This window comes from Leptonotus elevatus, chromosome 3 (genome assembly GCF_054856555.1).
Source record: "Leptonotus elevatus isolate MCC_2025b chromosome 3, RoL_Lele_1.0, whole genome shotgun sequence".
In the NCBI taxonomy this organism is placed as follows: domain Eukaryota; kingdom Metazoa; phylum Chordata; class Actinopteri; order Syngnathiformes; family Syngnathidae; genus Leptonotus; species Leptonotus elevatus.
In genome coordinates, this window is record NC_141241.1 from 19,837,215 (window position 1) to 19,860,340 (window position 23,126).

The 23,126-nt window shown below is 38.5% G+C and overlaps 1 protein-coding gene across 6 annotated transcripts in view; it reads right to left on the reverse strand.

Moving 5' to 3' along the window:
• The window catches only part of nhsb (Nance-Horan syndrome b (congenital cataracts and dental anomalies)), a 56,669-nt gene that overhangs the window by 16,596 nt on the left and 16,947 nt on the right, over positions 1-23,126 (reverse strand). The window contains exon 1 of one of the 6 annotated variants that reach the window (XM_086070685.1): positions 2,224-2,431. The exons of the other annotated variants lie outside the window; for them this stretch is intronic. Coding sequence (XP_085926811.1) covers positions 2,224-2,272 — 49 coding nt within the window. The 5' untranslated portion in view covers positions 2,273-2,431. Of the gene's footprint in view, positions 1-2,223; positions 2,432-23,126 lie in introns of those variants that run through there. 6 annotated transcript variants of the gene reach the window in all.

Genomic DNA, 23,126 nt, shown 5'->3' on the forward strand with positions numbered 1-23,126 from the left:
AGTCAGGTTGATGTGAGACCGCAGCAGCCAACATTGACTTCACCCCAGTGCATGTGTAACATTTGGTCTAAAGGCGCACACGACCGCATTATAGGATCATCTAGGGCCATCTGTGATGATTAAATGGGAGCACGAGTTAGCATACTCTGCATCACAATTACACATGCCCACAATTACTCTGCCTCATGTCATGTCACAATAGATGCACAAGTTGTTGGGTGATTTTCAAAACTCATTTGCAAACCTTTGGCAGCATAAAATGTTACTTATGATCTGATATCCTTTTCCCGGTCTTCATTGCACTGATTTTTAACATCTGTAAAACAGGATTGTGCTTTAGAGAGTTGTGCTGTTGTCTGACAAGAAAAAGACCTGTGAGTCATCGCCAGCATATAAATAGAAGCATGTACTGAGTTGGATTGAGACAAGTCAAGATGATGGTGAATAGAAGTCATTAAGCGAGGACGTATTAGTGTGTATCTGGGTCAAGCAACGCTCTATAGCGCAAAGTGCAAAACCTTGTCATAGATTTCTGTTACATAAAGTTGTGGTCACAAGTTTATTGGAAGGACCAGTTGGGCACTTCTTGTGAAGACGAGAACAAAAGTTGAAGATCAATCACATCATAGTGTGTCTCGGTGATCTTGATTGCTTCTGATGGCTGCTTGTTCCAAACTGTGTCGCACCTGTTGCACGAAGACAATCAATGCTGTGTTTAACCCTTACGCATAGTTTGGTCAATTTGGACCCGGTTCAAGAAGATCCTACGAATAAATGCCGAGGTATTACAGATGTTTTTCAAATGTATTTAAAGTTTGAGTTTCTCATGTTTTAGTACACAGCAAATCTGTCAGTATTACATTTCCAGTGTACATGCCTGTTCGATCAAATATGCAGTAAGTAGTGTTAGTTTAACATTGTTAGGATAAAAAGTTACACTGTCAGAGTAAATTTCTTTGAGTGTTGGGATGGATTTTGGGGTATAACCTAAATAGCACTACCTTGAGTGTTAAATTGAGCACACCCTCATTTCCGGTGGAGACTTTCCAAATTTCCAGCGCACTGTTGACATTTTGATAGCGATACATCTAGTTGTTGGGGCAATGTGGTTCAGTGGTAGAGTGGTCATCTCACAACCCAGAGAGCGTGGATTCAATCCCAGGCCAGTGTGACTATGTCAAAGTATCCTTGGGTAAGATATTGAACCCCCAGTTGCTCCTGATTCCGTGCCATCAGTAGTCAAGATGTAAAGCACTTTGAGGGTCTTGTAATTAGGAAAAATGTTATATAAATAAAAGACCACTTACTAGAGTAAAGTGTAGTCTGAGTAAATTTTTAACACTGACACCAGTGCAATACAATCATACAGTAAGTGTTTAAACACCGAAGTTAAGTGTTGTTTGGCAGAATTAAATGTTTAACACTAACACTAGTGTAGAGTACTTTTAACACTACATAGTGTTAAACAGTGATTGAACAGTGATTTTAACACCAAACAGGGTTGGAGTAGCACCGGTAAAGGGTGAAAAAAGTAGCACTTTGAAAAGGGTACGATATACACTCTTTGGTGTGGACACATAAACACTTTTCTAGTGTTAGATTTAACACTCTCAGTGTTAAATCTAACACTGGCGATTTTGCTGTGTATCCATGCTGTTTTACTTTTTTTTGTGTCAAGATTTCCCCATGACCCTTCAAAGACAGGTGCATGTTTCTGCAGGAACCTGTGAAAATGTGGTGAACTCGCCACAGATCCATCTCTGGACTGTTTCACACCTGTGCCATAGAAACACACACATTTATGCTATGCATAGTTTTACATTTTCAAGATTATGCTTATTACTATTTTTCTTGATTGAGCACAAACTGGTAAATTTTCAATCCATTTTGTAAACACGTGTCAATTTTGACCTGCAACAGCCTCAATGTAGACAAACTTGGTAGTAACCATACAAAAGAATGACATTTTAAAACATTACATTTTTTGCTTATTTTGGTCACATAGGGAAAAGTCCACAAGTTTCAGGGTCACAGAATGACTTTAATGTAGTAGTTTTAAGTTTTAAGTAAGCTTAAGACTGTTGCCGTCAAATTACTACATTCAATTTTAAACCAGATTTGATGACAGAACATTTCCTTCCACTGATTCACATTCCTATTCCAGGAAACAGACTCAAATGATATTTTTATACGAGTTATTGAATAAGTCATTTTTAACCCTACCTTTCGATGGCACGGGTGCACATCCAATCCCGAGACAAACCAAAGCCATGATTAGCAGCTGTTCACTGCTTCCCCCTTTTCCCTGTTTTCTTTCTTTCTTTGCCACTCATCCCTTTCTCTTGTATGTTGCGGCTCTCGAGTGTCTCTCGCAAACTCAGCTAAAAATATTTCTGTGTAAAACGAAACATTTAGACGGGCAACATCTGTAGTCACACAACCTCCCACTCCACCTCCTCACCCGCCCACCTGCTGTCCCCTCTTTCCCCTCCCTCATCAGATGGCCCAACAATGGCCTGAAAATAGTTCTGCTTGCTTTATCCAGTGGAGAAGTGGAAATCATTTTGTTTTGCCAAAAATGACTTTGTACTTAAAAGGAACGATATTCCATCACAGATGCTTCGCTTGGAGCTGTTTTTCAAGTGAAGCACCCCCCTCATCATTTGAATGCAATGGTAGGGTCCCGCCTGGGCATGGCCTGTCCCTGACCGTAATCTCCTCATGATGCTGTAATATGTGGAAGGGGGTGGCGGGGCGGAGGGTACTCCTAGCTACAAAGTATTAATGCATTAATCCGCCACATGCTGCGAAAGTGTATCGCATGCCTGTATGCGGTAAGTGACAGTCGAAGTATGTTCGTGTGTGAAACAGCCACTCACTTTCGTTGTTGTAAAACCCATCAGCCATTCCAACACAAGGCCATTCGGATCTCAGTGATGTGAAAAAGAAGACATCTTTCACAAGCAGAGAAGGAAAAACGACCCTGCCCGTAATCTTCTGTAATCTGGAGCTCTGGCTGTCACTGATTTTGGAGTGCATTTTGTGCTGTTGGCAGTTAATTTGCGGAACTTTGAGTTTTCCACCACAGATTGCTGAGATAAATCAAATAAAAAAAAATAAATAGAAAAATACTTCTTTTTTTCTTTTTGTTTTTACAATGAAGATAACATAAAATAAGAATGACAGTCTAGACGAGGGGTCATCAACCTTTATGAACATGAGAGCCACTTGTTGGAGATGTTCATTAGTCATTATTTAGGTTGAGAACAAATAAATAAATATCAATATGATAAACTTTATGTCTATAAATCTCCACAAATATTATCATATAACGATCATTTCAGACCTGCTGACTTGGGACTTCTAGACATGATTAATGTGGTTAAAAAAATAACAACGTTTATTTTGTTTTTAGTGATACGCCATCTTAAAAACAGCTGTTTGGCATTTACATATGCATTCAACTGGGCCCAATTTGGAAATGTTCACTCAAATTTTTGGGGGGAACATTAATGGCTGTGTTGAGTCATTTTGTTGACCAATCACACCCAATTTAACACATCTGCTCCCTCTTCACACCTAAGACCTTTTAACACCTATGAGTCACATAACAGGGGGAGTGAAAATAGCTAATTGCATTCAATTTGGACATTTTGGTTTGGATGTTAATGTTTATGTGTTCAATTACTGCCTTCACACCTGAAACGTTGTGACACTAATTAGTTACATGACATGGGGGACAGAAAATGGCTAATTGGGCCCAATGTAGATATTTTCACTTAGTGGTGTAGTCACTTTTGTTGCCAGTGGTTGGGACATTAGTGACTGTGTGTTGAGGTATTCTATTGATTGTTGACATCAAATTCAGCATCCTTCTCCCTAGTCACACTTTGTAACACTTATGAGTCACATGCCATGGGGACGCAAAATGGATAATTGCTAATGGCTAAAATGGCTAATAATCACTTTAGTGTCCAGCGGTTTCAACATTAATGGCTATGTTTTGAGGGAACAGAAACTTCACATTGCACACAAAGCACGCTGTTTACTTACTACACTGTAGCAAAGTGTCAACAACCACATTGCATGTTTTTTTTTAACCAGTGAGTTTAGGACTACACAATTACCACTAAATCAGGTTTAGCACACCTCCTTTGCATGTCTAGAATTGCTTGATGAATTAAATGAACCATAAAAATAAACATATCAGGTCCATTCTGAAAAGGGAAAAAAGTAGAAACCAAACTCTAGTAACGTTAGGAGGAAAAAAAGTAGATTTTCGAGTAAACAGGTGGTGCTTCGAGACATCTATATTCTCATTGAAGAATAAAGCCGTCATTGTGTGAGGGGAAGTGAAGTGAAGAAAATAAATTGAGGGGAGTCCGTTGCTTGAAAATGGCGGATCTCCACCCAACCTACTTTATATTGTCACAAAATTCAGAACATATTGCTTACAGGCACATTTTCAGAAATAGGCATTCACCAAAGATTTACGCGTGTGATGGGTGGGCAGGTACAACAATAGAGAACAATGATATACTGTAAGATGTTTCACAATGTTTGTAAACAAAAGTGTGTGTGTGTGTGGGGGGGGGGGGGTGCGGGGGGAGGCGCAGTCGCGGCCGGCTGGCTGGCAAAAGACAAGTGCTGCTTACTGCTGACCTAAAATGAAATGATGACAAAAACTTGGAAGACATTTAACAACCGACTGTCCGACATCAAATGTTTGTTTGGGTTGTCTTTGATTCATTTAGTAAAACAGAACGGCTAGACTGCTTGCTAATTTAAGCGCTACAGCTTGTTATCGCCATCAAAAAAGAATGTTTGTACCATTAATCCAAGCAACAGAAAAGACAATTAATTAGCCAGTCCCTCCATGATCATATTTAATATGTCTGAATTTCCACCACATCTATTTTTAAACATATGGCCAGCATTCCGTCTCCCTTCCATGTACTTTAGCCAACATCTTCTTTCCGACTAACATGTTCAAACTACGGTAGAAAAAAAGAATAAAATCATCATTCAAGCCATTTTCCCCGTTTTCTCAATCGTTCATGCCTTGGCCAAACGACCTCAACGTGGTTGTCGAGAAATTATGCGTGACATCATTGTGAAACATGAATGGGGGGAAAAAATCATTATATATCCTCTTTAATTCGATGTCTCCCCCTCGTTAAATTTCAACTTTAATCTCATGATTTTTTTTTCTCCTTTCCGTGTGGCCCTGATGCTCCTTTGTACTTCTCTGCATCCATATTCATAATGTTTCTGTGTATCCATTTCTCCCTACCCATCCCTTTTTCTGTGCTGCACACCTGCACTATTGTCTCGTGGCCCCCTTCCACAACCCCTCCAACCTGCAAATAATTTCTGGCATAACAAGTGTGCGCGACTGAAACGCTCATTCAGATTCATGTTTATGGCCTGTCTGTGTTTGTTCGAAGGGGTGAATCACAGTGTCCACCATAAGCCTTTTTTTTTTTTTAATCACTGTTACATCACAACGAGTTTGGCAAGATGGGGAAATGATCAACAAAATAACCACAGTTTAGATGTTTGAGGGATACCCTGCTTCCACACCTGAAAAACCTTGTAGGCTACTGCCCCCTAGTGAGACAACATATTACACCTATTAAGGATAAAGTTTTATGAAAAATGAATAGGGCTGCTAATAATGTATATAAAATAATGAACACATTTTTGTTGTTGTTTGTTTGATATGGACCTCCCTGGGTCTGGAATAAAGAATAGAATAAAGTAAAAGGTATTAATACAATTATTATCATATTAATACGACACATACTGTATGATAAACCACTACAAAAACTTGAGAATAAGTTATCTTTTTTTTTAAATCTTTTTTTTTAATGACATTCTGGGTAGATTTATGATTACTACCAGAGTGTAGTGTGAATACAATGTAAAAAGAGCAACAACGGACTGCCTTTCTTCCATGAAATTGTCATTCTCAATCTCAATTTGTATTTTGCTGTAACAATTGTAAATAGTGGAAAATAAACCCAACAGCTAGATTAAAATGGAAAAAAATTACCGTATCATGTTTTAAATAGTATATCTTAAATTCAAAAATGTCTTTCCTTTCCACAAATTCAAATTTGTTTATTAAAGCGGCAGAAGGAACTAAATGTTTGAATATTTTCTGTTGTGTGATATTTCAACGTTCGAGCTGTTCCGCAACTCAACAGTGTTCCTAAAGAGCAGTAGCCGTGTGTAAACTAGAGGGAATTTTTTCTCTAATCTATTCTGCTCTCTTCTAGCTGGCCAACAGCTTACTCCTATTTGGATATGTGGCCATTCATATCAGCAGGGTTACCACAAAGATCGTTTGAGACAAATGTGGTTTTCAAAATATCGCCTCTATTCACAGAATTAGCAAACCATACATTTTCAGGCGTTTCCCTGGGAAATTATCCCGTTTCAAATGATGTAGTAGTTATGTTCATCTATTGGTGCCATCAATGTAGTGTATTGACAGACTGAACAAATACATGTTTTCACTATCTGGCAGAAGAGACGTGTTGCCATTCATACAACATAATAGCTAATTATTTCACTTGATATACTTTTTTGGGGTGACATTTTTGTTTGGTAGTGTGCCGTGATTTTTTTTTTCCAAATGTGCCGTGGATTAGTAAAAGTGGGGAAACACATAGCGGCCAATGCCTGGTCATCCACTTAAGAAAAAAACCCTCTCTCTCTTTTCCCATAAGGATGAAAAAAAATGCAAATTTGACTTTCTTCATGCACAGATTTTAAATAGCTAACTCCTGAGTGAGTCCATTTGAAGTCTGTTGATAAACAAAACTGTCGCACTGAAGCATGTTACAGTGTCTCAGAGCAGTGGTGAGCAAATGGGGTAAAATTGGGCTATATAAGTTATGATATATTGCGTGTGTTTGACACTGTATCAGCTGTGTTGCGGGAATGGAACAAAACAAGCCATCGCCTATGTTATTTTTAACTGCGTGTCTCCATGGAAACGGGCACATTGGCATCGAATGAGTGACTCGTGCTTGTCTTTGGGGGAAGACTCATACTGCTGGTCACTGTGTGTGTGTACACGTGTGTGCGTGAACTCTATGTGTGAGTTAATAAAAATAGTATTAAATGGATCTTGTATTGCAATTCAGAATCTACACTTTTTGTATTCGCACGCTTGTATTTATTTTGTTCAGGTTGTCGCCAACAGTGAGAATCACTCAAAAGGCGAAACTTATGTTGATGTGTTAATTCACTGCCCCAATAGTCTTAAATGTGAGGTTGACATTTTATGTTCTTATGGCCTAAATTAATGGCTACTAAGATAACAATTAGGATGTCTAACATCATTTTCGCTCCCTGCTCACCATGCGTACCACCACCCGCACTTCGAGCTTTTATATTATCTAATATCTTTGTTCCCAAACTTTTTTGGGTGGTTTCCATTTTAAATTTTCTATCTCTGCAACAATAAAACTTGTCTCATTCATTCCACTCCCATCATTTAAAAAGTTAGGGAGGGAGATGCACAAGATCGCTGCAACAGTGATCATTTCATCGACGGAAAATGTTAGTCATCTTTTTTTGTCACGAAAAAAGAAATTCTGATGAAAATGAAACAAAAACTAAAATAGAAGCCATTCATTGAGACAATGACGAACCAAAATTGACTGACAATTTTGTCAATGACAAAAAGAAAACAACACAGTAACAAAAATTCACAAAATCCAATCAGAAGAAGGAATGGAATGCAGGTGGGAGAAAATAAACTGTTCACGGCACTTTATTTAATGTTCAAACATGTTTATATTAATTGGGCAGCTGTAATATTAATCTTGGGCAAATATGCACTTTTTTTATTTAGGTGAAAACTAAGCTTTAAGACGGCATATTATTGTCAGTTCAACATGTTCCATTGAAACAAAGTTAAACAAAGTTTAATAAAGACACCGTTGTGTTAAATGTGTCTTGCGTGTTAAAAATTGCTCTTTATTTTTCATCAACTAATATCGGATTAAAACTAAAATACAAGCGGATGATTCAATTATGACTAAAACTCTAATTAATTTTGGTTAAAAGACTACAACTAAAGCTAAATTAAAATTTCTTGTCAAAATTAACACTGCTCTGCACCTGTTTTTAGCCTTTTAGGAACCTTTTATTCACCATGTGTTATGATGTATTTTTATCCATATGACATGTAACTATATCGCATTTTATAGTTTCCATGTGTTTTTGAATTGATTATTTTATTTATTATGTTTGCTATGTCACTTTTTCACCCTAGGTATTTTATTTTCTTTAACTTCTGTAATTCGAGTTTCTTTGTGTGGAGTCGGTAGTCTTCATCGGTGGCCTGTTGCTTTAAATATTGCTGCCATGAAGGATCAACAAGCTTTCTTTCCTAAGCACTTTTCAAAGTAAAAAAAACAACAACTCTTATTGTTCTTCCAGGTCATCTTGTTCAGATAGGAAAAGAAAGGCAACTGATGGCATGCAAGTCTAAATTAGGGCTTGTCTTTATAGTGTAAATACAACGTTTGCAAAAAAAGAAAAAAATGTGCAAGAAAGCAGGGACGCAAATGATGAACCGCGACATAGTGGGGGTTCACTGTACGCTTGATGCGATGCAGAGGGTGGGGGCTACCTTAGATAACCCTAGCAGGGCTCCAAGAGTCCTCAACAAACCAGAAAATGCACAGCATATAAATTAGCTTGGATTGCGGCAGGGGAAAAAAATCTGACTCCAGGAATAAGGAAATTAATAATTGAAGTACTGCGTGCCGCGTGCTCAATACTTACTCCTTATTATTTATAATCGAGATCAATGCGTCTGTACCGTGACTGAGATGTTCTCTTTATTATTGGCTTGGACAAGGGCGGGTGTTCACTGAGGACATTCCCTTGCATACGTCTTGCTTTAGAAGCCATCTGACAGTTCGTGAGTGAACATATCGTTTCTATGGAAACAACTTAAAGATTAAAGCTGTGAAGAGCCCGAGCCTTGCCAGAGAGAATCCCACAATGCCTTGTGCCTGGGGATCTCTGGGAACGAGAAAGGCGGAGGCACATTGTCAAAGTGTTCGTGTGTGTGTGTGTGCGTGTGCCCACTTGTGTCTTTGCCAGCTGCAGAGGTGTTGTGATACAAATTGGCTCTGTATTGTGACTGTTTGCTACACCAAAGTCAGCATCCATCAGTCACTCCTTTGCAGACCCCTCCCTCCAAAACCATCACAATACTACTAATCAGAAGTATTACACACAAGAAAACTATACTTGACGTGACAAACACATCCTTTGCTTACAAGACGATTCCTTCCTTATCTTATCTTTACCACTTGATAACCTTGACCAAAATTCCATTGCTTGCCACTCGCAATGTGGGAATCAAATGTCAACAATACAAAATGTTTACACACAAGTGTCACCCTGACCTTGTCCTTTTTTTCTCTATTTTTTATTTTTTTTATGTATGTGCCTCCGCCCCATATCCACATCTTTACCCCCCTGCCCCCACCCCCCTGGGTGATGCCAGTGCTGTTGTCAGGCTGGAGCTGAAAGCAGCCAATCACGTGGCTCCATGCTGAGAAGCTCTGGGGTGATGTTAGGCAGTTTCATGCTCATACGATGAGCTTTGCCAAATGTAGGTCATGCTTCTCCTCGCTCGCCCCGCCTTCTTGCGCTCGTTCACATTTTCCTACACACACACATATAAACCTCATCACCCCTCGCAGACGCGCGTACACACAGATAACACACAAGTGCATTTCGCCGCGTTCGGATGCGACAGATGTGCTTACATTGACTATCGAGTTGAATTTGTTCCTTGACTAATGGAATGAATGGAGCCCCCCGAAATATATTTTTTAAATGTGTTTTGAATAAAAAAATGAAATGAAAAAGAACATAAAGAAATCAAATTTTGTATAGGTATTAGCTGTAGGTCACATCAATAAGAACTGTAGTCTGTATATGAACTGTACACTCTAAAAACAGTTGGATAAAAAAATAACCCAATTATGGATACAAAATGGACCGCTCCACTTTATGGGTCAATTTGACCCAACTTTATGGGTTGTTTTATACAAAACGACCCAAATTTTTTATCCAAGTAAAGGATCTGACCAATATTTATGAGTTGTTGAGCGATGACGTAATGGTCGCAGCTCCATGACGACGCGTTGTCGCAGATTGATGATGTATGCGGCAATTCTCGCGTGTCAGCCTGTCAACAACAATGGCGGATAGCCGCGTCGTAGTCGTTTTGCGCAGCCTCCTTAGCTTGCTTATGTTTTTGCAGCAAAGTATTTTGCTTCTTTATTCCCACGTTCAACAAGCGGTGTTGCACTTGAATCACCCGCAATTGTCACTTCTCCTGTGTTCGTCTTTTTCCATGTTGTTGACTGGTTTGTGAAATTATTTTGAGAGAAATGGTGATATTGTGTATGTGGAAAAAGTTTTAGATCTTTAAGTTCATGTCATTAAAAATGGGAGCAAAAACAGAAGTGTTGTTTTATATTCTTGTTGAGAATATTTATACTTTGAGCTCATTTCCTAAAATATATACACAAATAAAGTTTCAATTCACATTTTAGTCATTTTCCCTCAACTAACACATGACCCCCTCTAAAATTTGAGAATATTCAACAAGTCCATATATTGCATCGTTCACATCCTCTGCATGCAATGGGTAGGCCATAAGTGAGTTCACACATTTATTTTCTATGTATTTAAGTATACTGTATACTACATGACCTGGGTGATTAAAATCTCTCTGTAACCTAAATTATTTTTTGATGTTATTTATTTATTTTATTTTATTTTGGGTTATTGTATCTCTGTAATTAGCATTGTGTAAATGTCATGTGGCTATATTTCATGTATTTGTTAAATCTAAGCTAATAATAATAATAATAATAAATCACTAATGTTCTATAACTTGCTATGAGGAGTTTCAGTACAATAAAACAATGACAAATAAAGTTGCTTAAGTGATGAATAAAAAAAATTTGAGTAGTCCAATATGTGTATTTCAAAATTTAAAGATGACAGAAGATGGAAATCTCCGTTTATTTTTTTGAGAGCGTTCCAGCCAACAAATGACCTCAATTCTATGGAATAGCCTATACGCAGTTAACGCACAGGTGCATTTGTAGGCTTTCGGTCACACTAAAGTACGTAAATGCATGCCATCCATCCATCACGCTCATGCCCACAATTACACACACACAATCATCAGGTGTGGTAACACCTCTCGACTTTTCCATGTCAACTGCTGGAATAGTTGGAGTCAACCTACAGTATATTTATGCTGATGATTTCACCCTTGCACACTATTCGGGTCAAATTTGACAGCGCTAAAAACACCAGAAATGTTTATTGGTTCACCCTGAAATGTGACTTAAAATACACAAAAATGTGATTGTCAGTTCAAATTTGACCCTGGACTTTAGATTTGCCTGTGTGTTGATTAAGGAAATTGGTGGCAATGGTGGGAATCTTAAAAATGGAAATGCCACAAATGTTTTTATTTTTGGAATACTTCTAACAATTGTTTAAAGTGGAGCTTGAAACAGTGCCAAGAGTTTCCCATAGAAACAGGCACCTGCTGGTCTTAACGAGGGGTCGTGGTGAAATCTCGGAAAAGTGAGCAAAATAGCGCAAGAATGATCTTACATACTAAATACAGGAAACAGAGGTCATACAAAGATATATAATAAAAGTATGTCAATGTGGCGACCATGTTGGCAGAGGCAACTTTACCAACAAAACAATGTATGGACAGATGAGGCAGCCATGTTAGCAGGGGGAGACATAATGGAGCATATAGGCTATATTATTTTAGCATCCACCATGGAGTCATCAACCAATTTGTATCAATGGGTGGCGTTTTTACTGGCATCAGTTGTGTACACGTTTTTTTGTGGAAAAAAAAAAGTACTTTGATGCAACGGACGAGCCCTTGCCCCAATTAGTCTGTTAAATTGAGGTTCCACTGTACCTGCAAAATAGCAGATAAGAATACACTTCCCCTTTTGTCCGAAACATTGATTAAGGATGCATCATCCGCTTATTAATGTCAGACAGACTATTAATACACCTTGAAAATATCTGGAGTCCATAATTTGGTATAGACCATTATTCTGAGGATATTCAAAATTGACTCAGAACATGTTACAGTAATTGTGCATGGAAAATGAACAGTAAAGGTTTATTAAAAAAGAAAAAGGAAACAAAAGGAGTAAAATCACAAGATCAGTCAGTAAGTGTTCCTTCTTGTTCTGAACTCTTGTTGAACCGCTCAACTGTGCTGCAATATAGCACTTGTGGGATTATGATGTAAATAGCAGCCACAGGAGCAAGCAGATTATATAGAAATGCATTTAGCAGCCTGTCTTCACCGGAAACAATCAAAGGAGTGTTTGATGTATTTGCGACAGCTTCTCGATAAGCTTTTTTTTTTTTTTAAGCTGTAATTAGACTGGCTCTGAGGTCATCAATTGTCAAAGTGCAGTCACAAGCGTCCTAACAATATTTATGACCTACTATCAGACAGACCGTTTCAAGACATTTTGGTGTTTCAGAGCCAGATCTTTTGACCGAGTTCCAAATTTGTGAAAACAATTAAATAAGTAAATACAGAAATAAACAAAGCAGCTACTTATGAGTGGCAAAATCCAAAGCTAAAATGTACTATTAAAGAAACCCTACTATGTCATTTGACCAAGGCAGAGTGATTCGAGAAAATAAGGGGAAAATCTTGAATGCTGTTTTTTTATTGTTATTTATTTATTTATTTTGACCATCGTAGTTCGACTGTGTGAAATGTGGAGCACATTCATACATAGCCGAGATGACCATTGATAAATGGCACAGATGAGCTCTTTTTACAGCGAAATGGATAGTAAGCGTCTACTTGCAGCCTAGCTATTATAATTTGTTGAATTACTCAATAGCCAAACGCCATGGACAGGCTAGGGGAAATTAGCATAGCTGTTCCATAGGGGTATTAGAAGGTATAGAAGGTATGAATTTGCCTCAAAGGTAGAAGTTGGAAGAGTTTGGACCCCACCAGGCGATCATGGTAACGCTTACAGTCCGTCTACAGTCTTTGTATCCCATTCCGTGTTCACTGCTTAGCGTTACAAGCAAATGTCCAAATTGCGCTACGGCTAGCAAGCTAATGTGGCTCAACATGATGCGAAGCTAAAAGGTTGCTTTGAATATGGTGCCAATATAGCATAGCTCACTAATCATTGTTTCCATGGCAGCAAAAAAGTATTTGTTACCACAAAGGGAGGATCGTTGTAACAGGAGAAAGACGACAAACCCATGCTCTTTGTTATGCTATTGTACATGTGGCACTGAAAGTAAGTGCTTGGGTGATACAGTACACATACAGTCACATGTCTGGCTGGAACTGCATTACCGTGGAGAGTAATCATCTTTGAATTAATAACATTAATACATTTATCTAGAGAAAATAATACACAATAATGCTACACAGTACTGAAACCAGAAATGAATCAGGAAATTACCGCAAGTGTCAAGGGGCCTACAAGGTTAAAATTATATTATAGTAATATAATGATAAATATTTATATTATAAAAAATATTTTATTAGAGCCACATGGGAGAAATGTTTAATGTTTCAAATGGGAACGTGGTATGCAAAAGAGAAGACATTTGCACAACAAGTACATTGCACAAACTGGAAAACGGAAATATTGTCCATGCATTAACTATTCAATCCAATTTATTAGCAATGTTATTTGTTATTTGAGTGCTGAGTGTTTATTTTGAGATCTGATTGATCTAAGCTTGATGATCAATCTAGCTAATTTGGTTGTAAACAGAATCAGTAAAGGCAAATTAATCCATAGACACAAATATTTAAATAATGAAATTACAGAAAACAAAACTAAATGCCAGTTGTAATGTTTTTATTGAAAATATCAGCAGTATATTTTTTTTGCACAATTTTACATCAGGGTGTGCTGATTTTTAATTGTGATTGGAGATTTGCACATTAAATGTAAGCCTAATTCATATTTGTTTTGCTATTAATTATTTGTTTAGTTTCTCTGACGGACTATATAAGCAATTTATGCAGAAATTATTCTTAATTTTAGATTGCCATTTGTCACCCTTTAACGTGACGGAATGCCATTTTTTATCGTAATTAGAATTTTGGTCCTGGGAATTTTTTGTCTGTGATTAATTACTCCAAAAACACAGTCAGTATGCTTGTATGCACAACAAACAAAAAAAAACAAAGTAAAAAAAAAAAAAACTTTTAAATTCCATGTGAACACCTTAATCTTGCTGTGACTTTTTTAAAGGTTGGATTAACAACCAAGACTGTTCAATTGGAAATCAAATGAATTGAATCTGGCTGCTCGTCTACAAAACATGCCGCATTCGTCAAAAGTCAAACAAAACTTTGTTCAAACATCATCATGTGTGAAATCACATGACTAATCTCAGGAGACCATTTTAATGAGCATCTAGGATTAACGGCTTTGAGTGCCAGTGATGTCAAGTACACATCCACTATTTCAGAACCAATCATTCACAAGTAGCCTCGTAAACAGAACGTCAACAAAACGAACACAAAGCTCAAGATGCATTGTTATGATGACTCCTGATAGATATACTGTAAAATAATCCTTCATTCGTTTAAGGAATATCTTTAATACTTGCCATTATGTGTTTTCAAAGAACGAGTTTGACTTTGTTATTAGTAACTATAGTGAACTTTACTTGACAGTTTTGAATCTTACAATACTACCGTTGTTGTGACTTTGGGTTTGTCCCAAAATACAGTAATTGCACTTTTTTAATTTACATTGTCTTTGATCAAGTTCTATTAGGATTTTACATCACAAGATTTCCATTCATTTTAACTGAATATGTTGATTTGAAATGCGAGCAAGTGGCGTTACAAGCAGAACAAATTGAACTCGCGAGCCACTGCACTGTTGTGTCACACTCATAATGATTGTTTGCGTTTCCACAATAGCTTCCTTTTATGGACGAGATGTACTTCTTATGTTTTGACATACACGCAACACGACTGGCTTACAGGCGGGAGCTTTGTTTGTCTGCTATGAATAAGTGCTCGTGAGCTCTTGACAAAATATGCAACCTTCCCCGACGCACACACACACACACACACACACACCCACACACACACACACACACACACACACACACACACACACACACACACACACACACACACACACAACTCCTCCTCAGAGAGAGAATCATTTCTACTTGCCTGGGTTGCCACAACTAGGTTGACCTATTTTTGTCCAGACCTCTCTCTCTCTCTCTCTCTCTCTCTCTCTCTCTCTCTCGCTCTCACTCTCGCTCTTTCTGTCGCCCTCTCTCGCTCGCTGCAGCCCCATAATTCACCTCTGCTTAATAATTCACAACAGCTTTAGAAGCCCCCACTCAGCGGAACCACTGGCTCAGGAAAACAAGAAATAGACACAAATAGAAACTAGTGCACAATGTTGAAAATGTAGTGTCTTATTTATGCTATAATGTTATATATACAAATAAGTATATGTTTATGGAAGGTAGACCATAGTGTATACAGTTTTTACGTGGAAAGTTAAGGTTGACGTACAACTAACATGACCCCTCGAGACCCTTAACCAACATTCAGCACTCAACATCAATGTTTTCATAATAATAATAACAATACGAGCATACAAAACAAAGCAGGATATACTGTAGAGAGATGGCAGTGCAGGTTGTGTGCTGTTATTGTAAAAGCGCAGATTATTTGCAAGTCTGTGCACACACTCGCTCCGCCTAATGTGATTGGATGGCCAGATTTGGCAGGAACCAATGAGGACACGGGGAGCAGGAGAGCAGGCAGAGAGAGTACTCGCGCTGATGCTGGGCACACCCTGGAGCTGTGCGTGCGTGTGCGCGCGCGCACGCGTGTGTATGTGTGTGTGCGCCAGTGCATATAAAATGAAGATGGATCATAAATTTGTGATAACGGGTGTATTTTACACACTTTGGAAAGTCACAATATTCGTTTTAAAAGAGCCTTCCAGGGTCTTTTTCTTCTGCACTTCCATGTTTGGTCCTCCCAGGAATAGTTGCAGTACTTATACATTGCCATTATATTGGGGAGTCTTTAACTAAATTCCAATACCGGATAAAAACATCAACAGCCTGATTTACTAAATGTTTGTACATCCAAAAATGGGCACGGACTTGATTGTACACCCAGATGTGAAAGCTGTTCTACTAACTTTCAGAATTACTAACAGAATTCAGAATTGTGTTTCCAACCCAATTGTGCTAAATAATGGGAGGAGTAGATGCAAATAGATTAATTTAGCGCACACAATGTGATCTATTAAGCGGTGGCTGATTTTGCGTCTTTAAATACAGTGTCCAAATGGCATCTGTTAATTGGCACCGCAGTGCTTAGCGATGACTGCGTTACCATGGCAACGACAAAGACTTGGCAAAATAGCAGGAAAAACGACCTTTTTCTGATCATTTGAACTCTTTTGGGGTCATTAAAGGGTCATAGCAAAATCTACAAAGCATGCTTGCCTCTTCCACACAACACTCTCCCACATTTTCCATTAGGGGTGTGAATTGCATAGTATATGGCGATTCGATCCGTATCACAATTCATAGGTCACGATTCGATACGATTAATCCCGACACAAATCTATAAGTCGATTTTTGTGATTTTTTTTTTTACTGAAATTTAGAAAATACTAATCAGTAAACTTGTACATGTACACTGTAAGATTTGTATGAAAATGTATTTATTTATCTGAAACTTCAGGCTTATAACTGAGCCACTGTATTTAACAAAGAGGTTGCAATCTGTTTCATGAATTGTGCGCTGTGATATCGCGATATATTGTCGAATCGATTTTTTTTAACACCCCTATTTTCCTTGATGAAATCCATCATTTTAATACGGCTGTCTCCACCACTTTTACACCTGTTGCCAAATGTCCGGAACAACACGCCCACCAAAAGACCATGCAGCTTATATCTGTAAAGGGTGAACATGTAATAGTTTAACGAGCTGGGCTAGAAGTGTTAAATTCCAGGGGTCTATGTCACATGGCAGGTTTAGTGAGAACTCTGTGTCAGGAAACCCTGAAATGTTTTCCGTTTCAGAAAGGGAGGTAACTGAAACCAGAGAAAAAGAGGAAGGTAGAGGACATTTAAGCTCTCGGTCAGTTACCGTAGTAACATGTTCCATGAACCAAACTTGGTTGGTTGCAGGTTTTTCACAATGAACCTCAAGGTTTTCTCTTTCCCCGCCTCCTTTCAGCCACACATCACAACATTTCATTTCCTCATTCATAAAGTCTGCTGCGACGACACGTTTTTGCATAAATACGTCTATAGTCTAAAGCGTAAAGTCCACTTTTGTCACAAACACGTCATGTCCTTTTGACAATGACCCTATTGATGAAGGTGCCACATTATTGCGCAGGGAATTAAATACTCATTGTGAGATTAGTATTACGCATATTTGTACTAGTAGTACTAAACTAAAATATGGTTAATTTGGTATCATTTGGTTTGATACAGCTCTTGTTAAGGAACTTGAGAATCAGGAGCTTGCAGTGACCTTCGGAGAGGCAGGTGCTCAAAGTCAAAAAAAAAAAGGGGGGGGGGCACATGGTAATGTGCCTGCACTGTCCACTCACTTGGGGTTCGAACTTCGAACCCATGCCACCACCGAGCCACTGTGCGTGGGGCGGGGAGCTGGGTGGGATGAAAAATTGATCGAGGGTGTGTGTTTGTTTGTGTGTATATATGTGCGCACATGTGGAAAAAAAATCTATTGTAAAATTCTTAATTGAAATAATGGCTAAACAATCAATCACACATGATGAAACTGTTGTTTTTCTGCAATGCCAAAGACAATCAGCCACAAAAAAACTTGTTTTAACATTTGTGCATGAATAATAAATTATGAACAACAAATTTACATAAATAGAAATGATTATGTAAAATGTACAAGAAATTTACATTTTAAATAACACAAGTAGTATTCCTATAGTGCATGTAGTGTAGAAAATGTTTTCTTTGTGTGTTAATGTTCCTTCTATCTTCACATTGAGCCGACGTGTAATTTTTCACAGCGCGTTAAGACTCGCGCTGCTCGCAATAGTAACGCCAGAGCTGCGCGCTCCGAGCGTTTGTCAGCCGTGCGAAAGTACAAGAAAACATGTAACCGAACTATTTTGTTTACATGATTAGCAGATAGCATCAATTCTATGTCTTCCTTGTAAGATTAGTCCGCCTTGCTAGTTGGAGATCTGACTTCAGGAAGAGGGTTGATTAAAATTCTGAATCAGAGGTACAAATTCCGACATTTTCTGTGTACCTTAAACGCACCAGTAGTTGTAGCAGATGGGAGAGGAACGTTAGTTTGACCTGAGATTTTTGCTGTGGCAAAAGTAGATGAGAAGGATCATGGTCATTATGAAACTGAGAGGAACGTGTCGCCCACGTGTCAACTGCACCCAAATGTCAAAGACGCCATTGTAGTTGCTAGGCTGATTCAGCAATTTAAGCTAGGCTAGCATGATGTGATAATATCTACAAAATCTATCAAATAACAGCATTTGTTTTGCTTGAGTTTTATGCACCTTGGCTTTTGTTTACTGTGAATGAGACTAAAATTAAAATGGAGCAGGCAAATTACCGACAAATTAATAATTTACCGGTATGTAAATTATGTTGTTGAATTTTAGTTTTGAAAAGCAACAAAATGACTTAAAAAAAAAAAAGAACTGGACACTTAATAGGTAAGAAGAAAGCAAATCAATCAGGAGTAGGTCTTCTTCTGTGGATGTCTAATATATTTCAGAACATGGCAAACTATTTAATTCAAGGTTAAAACGGTTTGATGAAAAAGAAACAGGCTTGCTTTCTCCTCTTACACGCGTGCTATGGTTGCCGTTACAGAGAGGGCGGCAGTGTTGAGCGTGCGATGTTGTCGTCCGATTGATGTGACAGTGAGGGTGAGTCTCCTCCAAGAGTCCTGGCCTTACTGCTCTTCTCTTACGCACTGGCCCATCACACATGCGACATACTCTGTCTCTCAGCATTGCGCGCACATGCACACGCCTCACTGTAAAATGGCTACAGTTTCTTTCTCTTCTATCCGCTTCTGTCATCATCGTTCCCCACTTCAGTTTCATCGCCTTCTCAATTCACTCTTTCGCTCTTTCTATTCCTTCCAGTTCAACAACACATTTTTATATTCTCCCACCACCAATGTGCATGTTTTTTTTGTTTTTTTTGCTGTAACCTGTTCAAATGTAGCGGCAACACAGCCAGTTCCTAGGACTCTTTCAAACGTTGTTTCCGCTGTCCCATAAAAATATACGTATTCATGACTTTCTCGGATTCTTTTACTGTTTACGGTGACCCCTTCAAAGACCGTCAGGTGCTTCTGCAAATATGGTAGTTCATGTGTGAGCAGCTTGCTACACAACTTGCTAGATTGCATGCTTGTGAGACATGTTTACTAAAGAGTAGTGATGCACCGAATATTCGGTCACCGGAAATTTTCGGCCGAAAATGGCAAAAATATGTATTTTCAGCCGTAATAAAATTGAAGCCGAAAGAATATGGCCGAAAGAGGATGTTGTGGTGACGCAAGCACAAAAAAATATATATATACAGATGAGCCACTCTTTCTCCTGCAGCGCCTTCCTTTTTTTCTTTGATGGGAGCACTTTGAGCGCTTCCACTTTTTCACTTGCATTCTGGTGGCTGTGCTAAATACTTTAGCTAATGTTAGCACTATTGCTATCAACAGTTTGAAACAAGTAAACACTTACCACTATCTCAGATCTGTACAGGAACGCCGTGTGTGACTTTGCAGCCCATTCCCAAAGCCGATTGGCTGGCGCGAAGAAATGTATTTATTTTTCAACGTTGGTGATTGCGTGAATTTGCCGATTTTAAGTGCGTCGCACCGTGTCCCGCTCCAAATACCCTACAAATGCGTCATCCGCACCGCACGCACCCGTGCCCGCCGGTGCGAACTACTGTATATTGACTATAAAGTGCATTTGAACCGCCAGAAAATGCTCAGTTGCTCACCCCGCGTTTGGTGTTTAATATACCATTCGCCAACATGTCTCTGATGTCTGTGGCGTGAACGCATTTCAATTTATAATGTGATTTGTTAAAATGCCCGTGCTAAATAGGCCTAAATATTTTATGATAATATTATCATTTTAATGAATTATAATAAATGCAATGATCATTTAAAAAAAAAGCTTTTTTTTCTCTGCGTTTCGGTTTCAGCCCAAAAACTTCATTTCGGTGCATCCCTACTAAAAAGTCAAGGAAATGTTTATTGTTGTGATTGCGATCCACAAATTCGCAGTGCCACCCCCTTTCAGATGTCAAATATACCCAAATAAATGTAACCGAATCCCCAGTGTCTCCCGGGCGGAACCAAAGACTCAACAAGCTCTAAAGCTCAGACCTGCTGTCACTCCGACTTCTCCTAGACCCAACATAACAAGATCAGTGTTTATCCTATCCAATCTATCTGTTTACTCCGGAGTTAAGTAAGGCATTTATTCCCTAAATCTGTTCAAGGCTTGGAAACTGCCGCACTGCTTGTATTTCACCATGGATTTACAATTAGAACGGGCCTCAACCATATGGACTCCTGCCATTAAAAACGAACCCTAATGCTTTGTAGGTCTGTGGCTGCATTCACAAATACAAACAGAAGTGGGCACATGGGATATACTATAGTCCATCACATCAGAGCAGATCATAATTTCAGTACAGTGAACACGGGGCTTTTGTTTCACACTCACACGCAATATAGAGACCATGTGGGGGGGAAATTCTTAAAATACAATGAAACTTTTTCAAGTATTCTTTAGTGTCGCTGCCTTCTCACTCTCGCTGTCAAGAAGTTGGAGACTATCGTATGACATCACTTTGAGGAAATGAAAAGGAGTGAAACAATCGCGCTCACAGTTCACTAAACGAGAGGAAAAGTACGCATGCCTCAAGATGATTTGTCAAGTTTACTGTAAAACAGAAAACGAAAAACAAATGAGAATTAAATATTGTAATAATAAACACCAAAATGCTCAATCAAACGTATAATTTTGTCTAGGTGAAGACTACTAACCGAGTGGTGGCATGTAATGTGAAACATAGACTGACTTACAGAAATGAGCACAGGTTGAATTATTCACACATATGGAACAGCGACAAACAAGGCATACAACAAAACTCGCAAGCATATAAGGATAGACCGATTAATTACCAGTCCAGATATTCGGCTTTTTGATGAATATCATTATCAGCCTTTTCCAAAAATATGACGGCGGATAAAATGGCAATGGAAAATTGTGTTAACCCTCATTTTCAGTGAAGGAGAAACTTTTCTAAAATTTCATGTGCATTGTCAACATTTCAATAACAATACATCCACTGGTGGTTGTTGGGTCAGTGTGACTATGTCAAAGAATCCTTGAGCAAGATACTGAACCCACGATTTGCTCCTGACGCTGTGTAGTCAAAATGTAAAACGCTGTGAGAGCCTTGCAAGGAGGAAAAACGCTGTATAAATAAAGTACCATTTACCAGAATAAAGTGTAGTTTGAGTTAAGTTTTTAAAACTGACACTAGTGCAATCCACTTTAAACACCAGATTTAAGTGTAGTTTGGCAGAATTCAATGTTTAACACTGACACTACTCTTTTTTTTACCAGTGTAGATTTTTAACACTATACAGTGTTGGAGTAACACTGGTTAAGTGTGACAGAATTAAGACTTATTGGTGTGGACACATATAAACACTTTTCTAGTGTTAGATTTAACACTCTCAGTGTTAATCTAACACTGGCGATTTTGCTGTGTACTGATGACCCTACCCTGGGAGCTCCCTGAAATTTGTTGGAATATTAAAACAAAAAAAATATTTTGTCTAAGATTAAAATAATAATAAACACAACATTTGTGAAAATGAATACCGGCTCCAAATATCGGTTACCGACCTCTTTGTCTACTAATAGTTGGCATCGGCCCTGAAAAAAACCGTACTGGTCTATCTCTAATAAAAAAGTACCCCGGCTTTTTGACACAATCTGATAAATCAGCAGTTTTGACATGTTAACAGCCACGGTTGAGATATCATAAAATGTATATTAATGATCCTAAATCTTAGTGTCGCCTATAACTATGAGGCTATGCGGCAGGCTTGAGTCTCATTAGAAACTATCTGTTTTGAAGCCGAGGCTGTGGCTGTATCATAATGAGCAGTTGAAGAGAAGAGGGAATGTATAATGCATTATCCCCACCCTCCCACTTTCATCCCAAGGATGAGAGAAGGGCCAGTTTCTCTGGGACTTCCAAGCGTTGGTCATGGATTTGCGCAACAGTGTGTTTGTCTGACTCTGTGGTACGGCCTTCAATGTGTATGTGCTTTTTTTCTGCATCACCGCGCATCGAAGAGAACTGCGCATCGGCCTTAAAGATTGATTACCTTCAAACAAAAAGCCAACGAGAGACAACATAACAACTCGCCTTGTGTGTCTAGACATTTCTCATCACTACTGCATTACAATATTTTATGAGAAGGCTACTTGAGGGAAATTGCAGCGAAATTATTTTACAGCATGAGCATCACTTTGTCTGCGTATTTTTTAAAAGAAAGGACTAAATCGTCCATAGGGCAAAACAAACCCACACACTAAATTCCTCGAAATGTGTCACTTTTTGACAAAAAATGAATCGATGCATTCATTGAAAGCCACACACCAAATTTCACCGAATTGTGTTGACAAAGATATACTCGTGAGTAACGTGTATGAGAGTGTTTCAGTGGGTTATGTGAGAGCGTTTATATATATTGCGTATGAGCAAACAATTATTAGTAGTGTGTGTGTGAAAGTGTTTCAATTCTGTCCATCCATTGAGTTAAAATACACCCTGAACAGGTCGCCTGCCAATCACAGGTTTCAGTAATCTATACACACAAAAATTATGTGCATCATGCTTATGAGAGCATTTCAGGGGTGTGCATGAGAGTGTTTCAGTAATGTGTTTTGACAGTGTTGTAGTGTTTA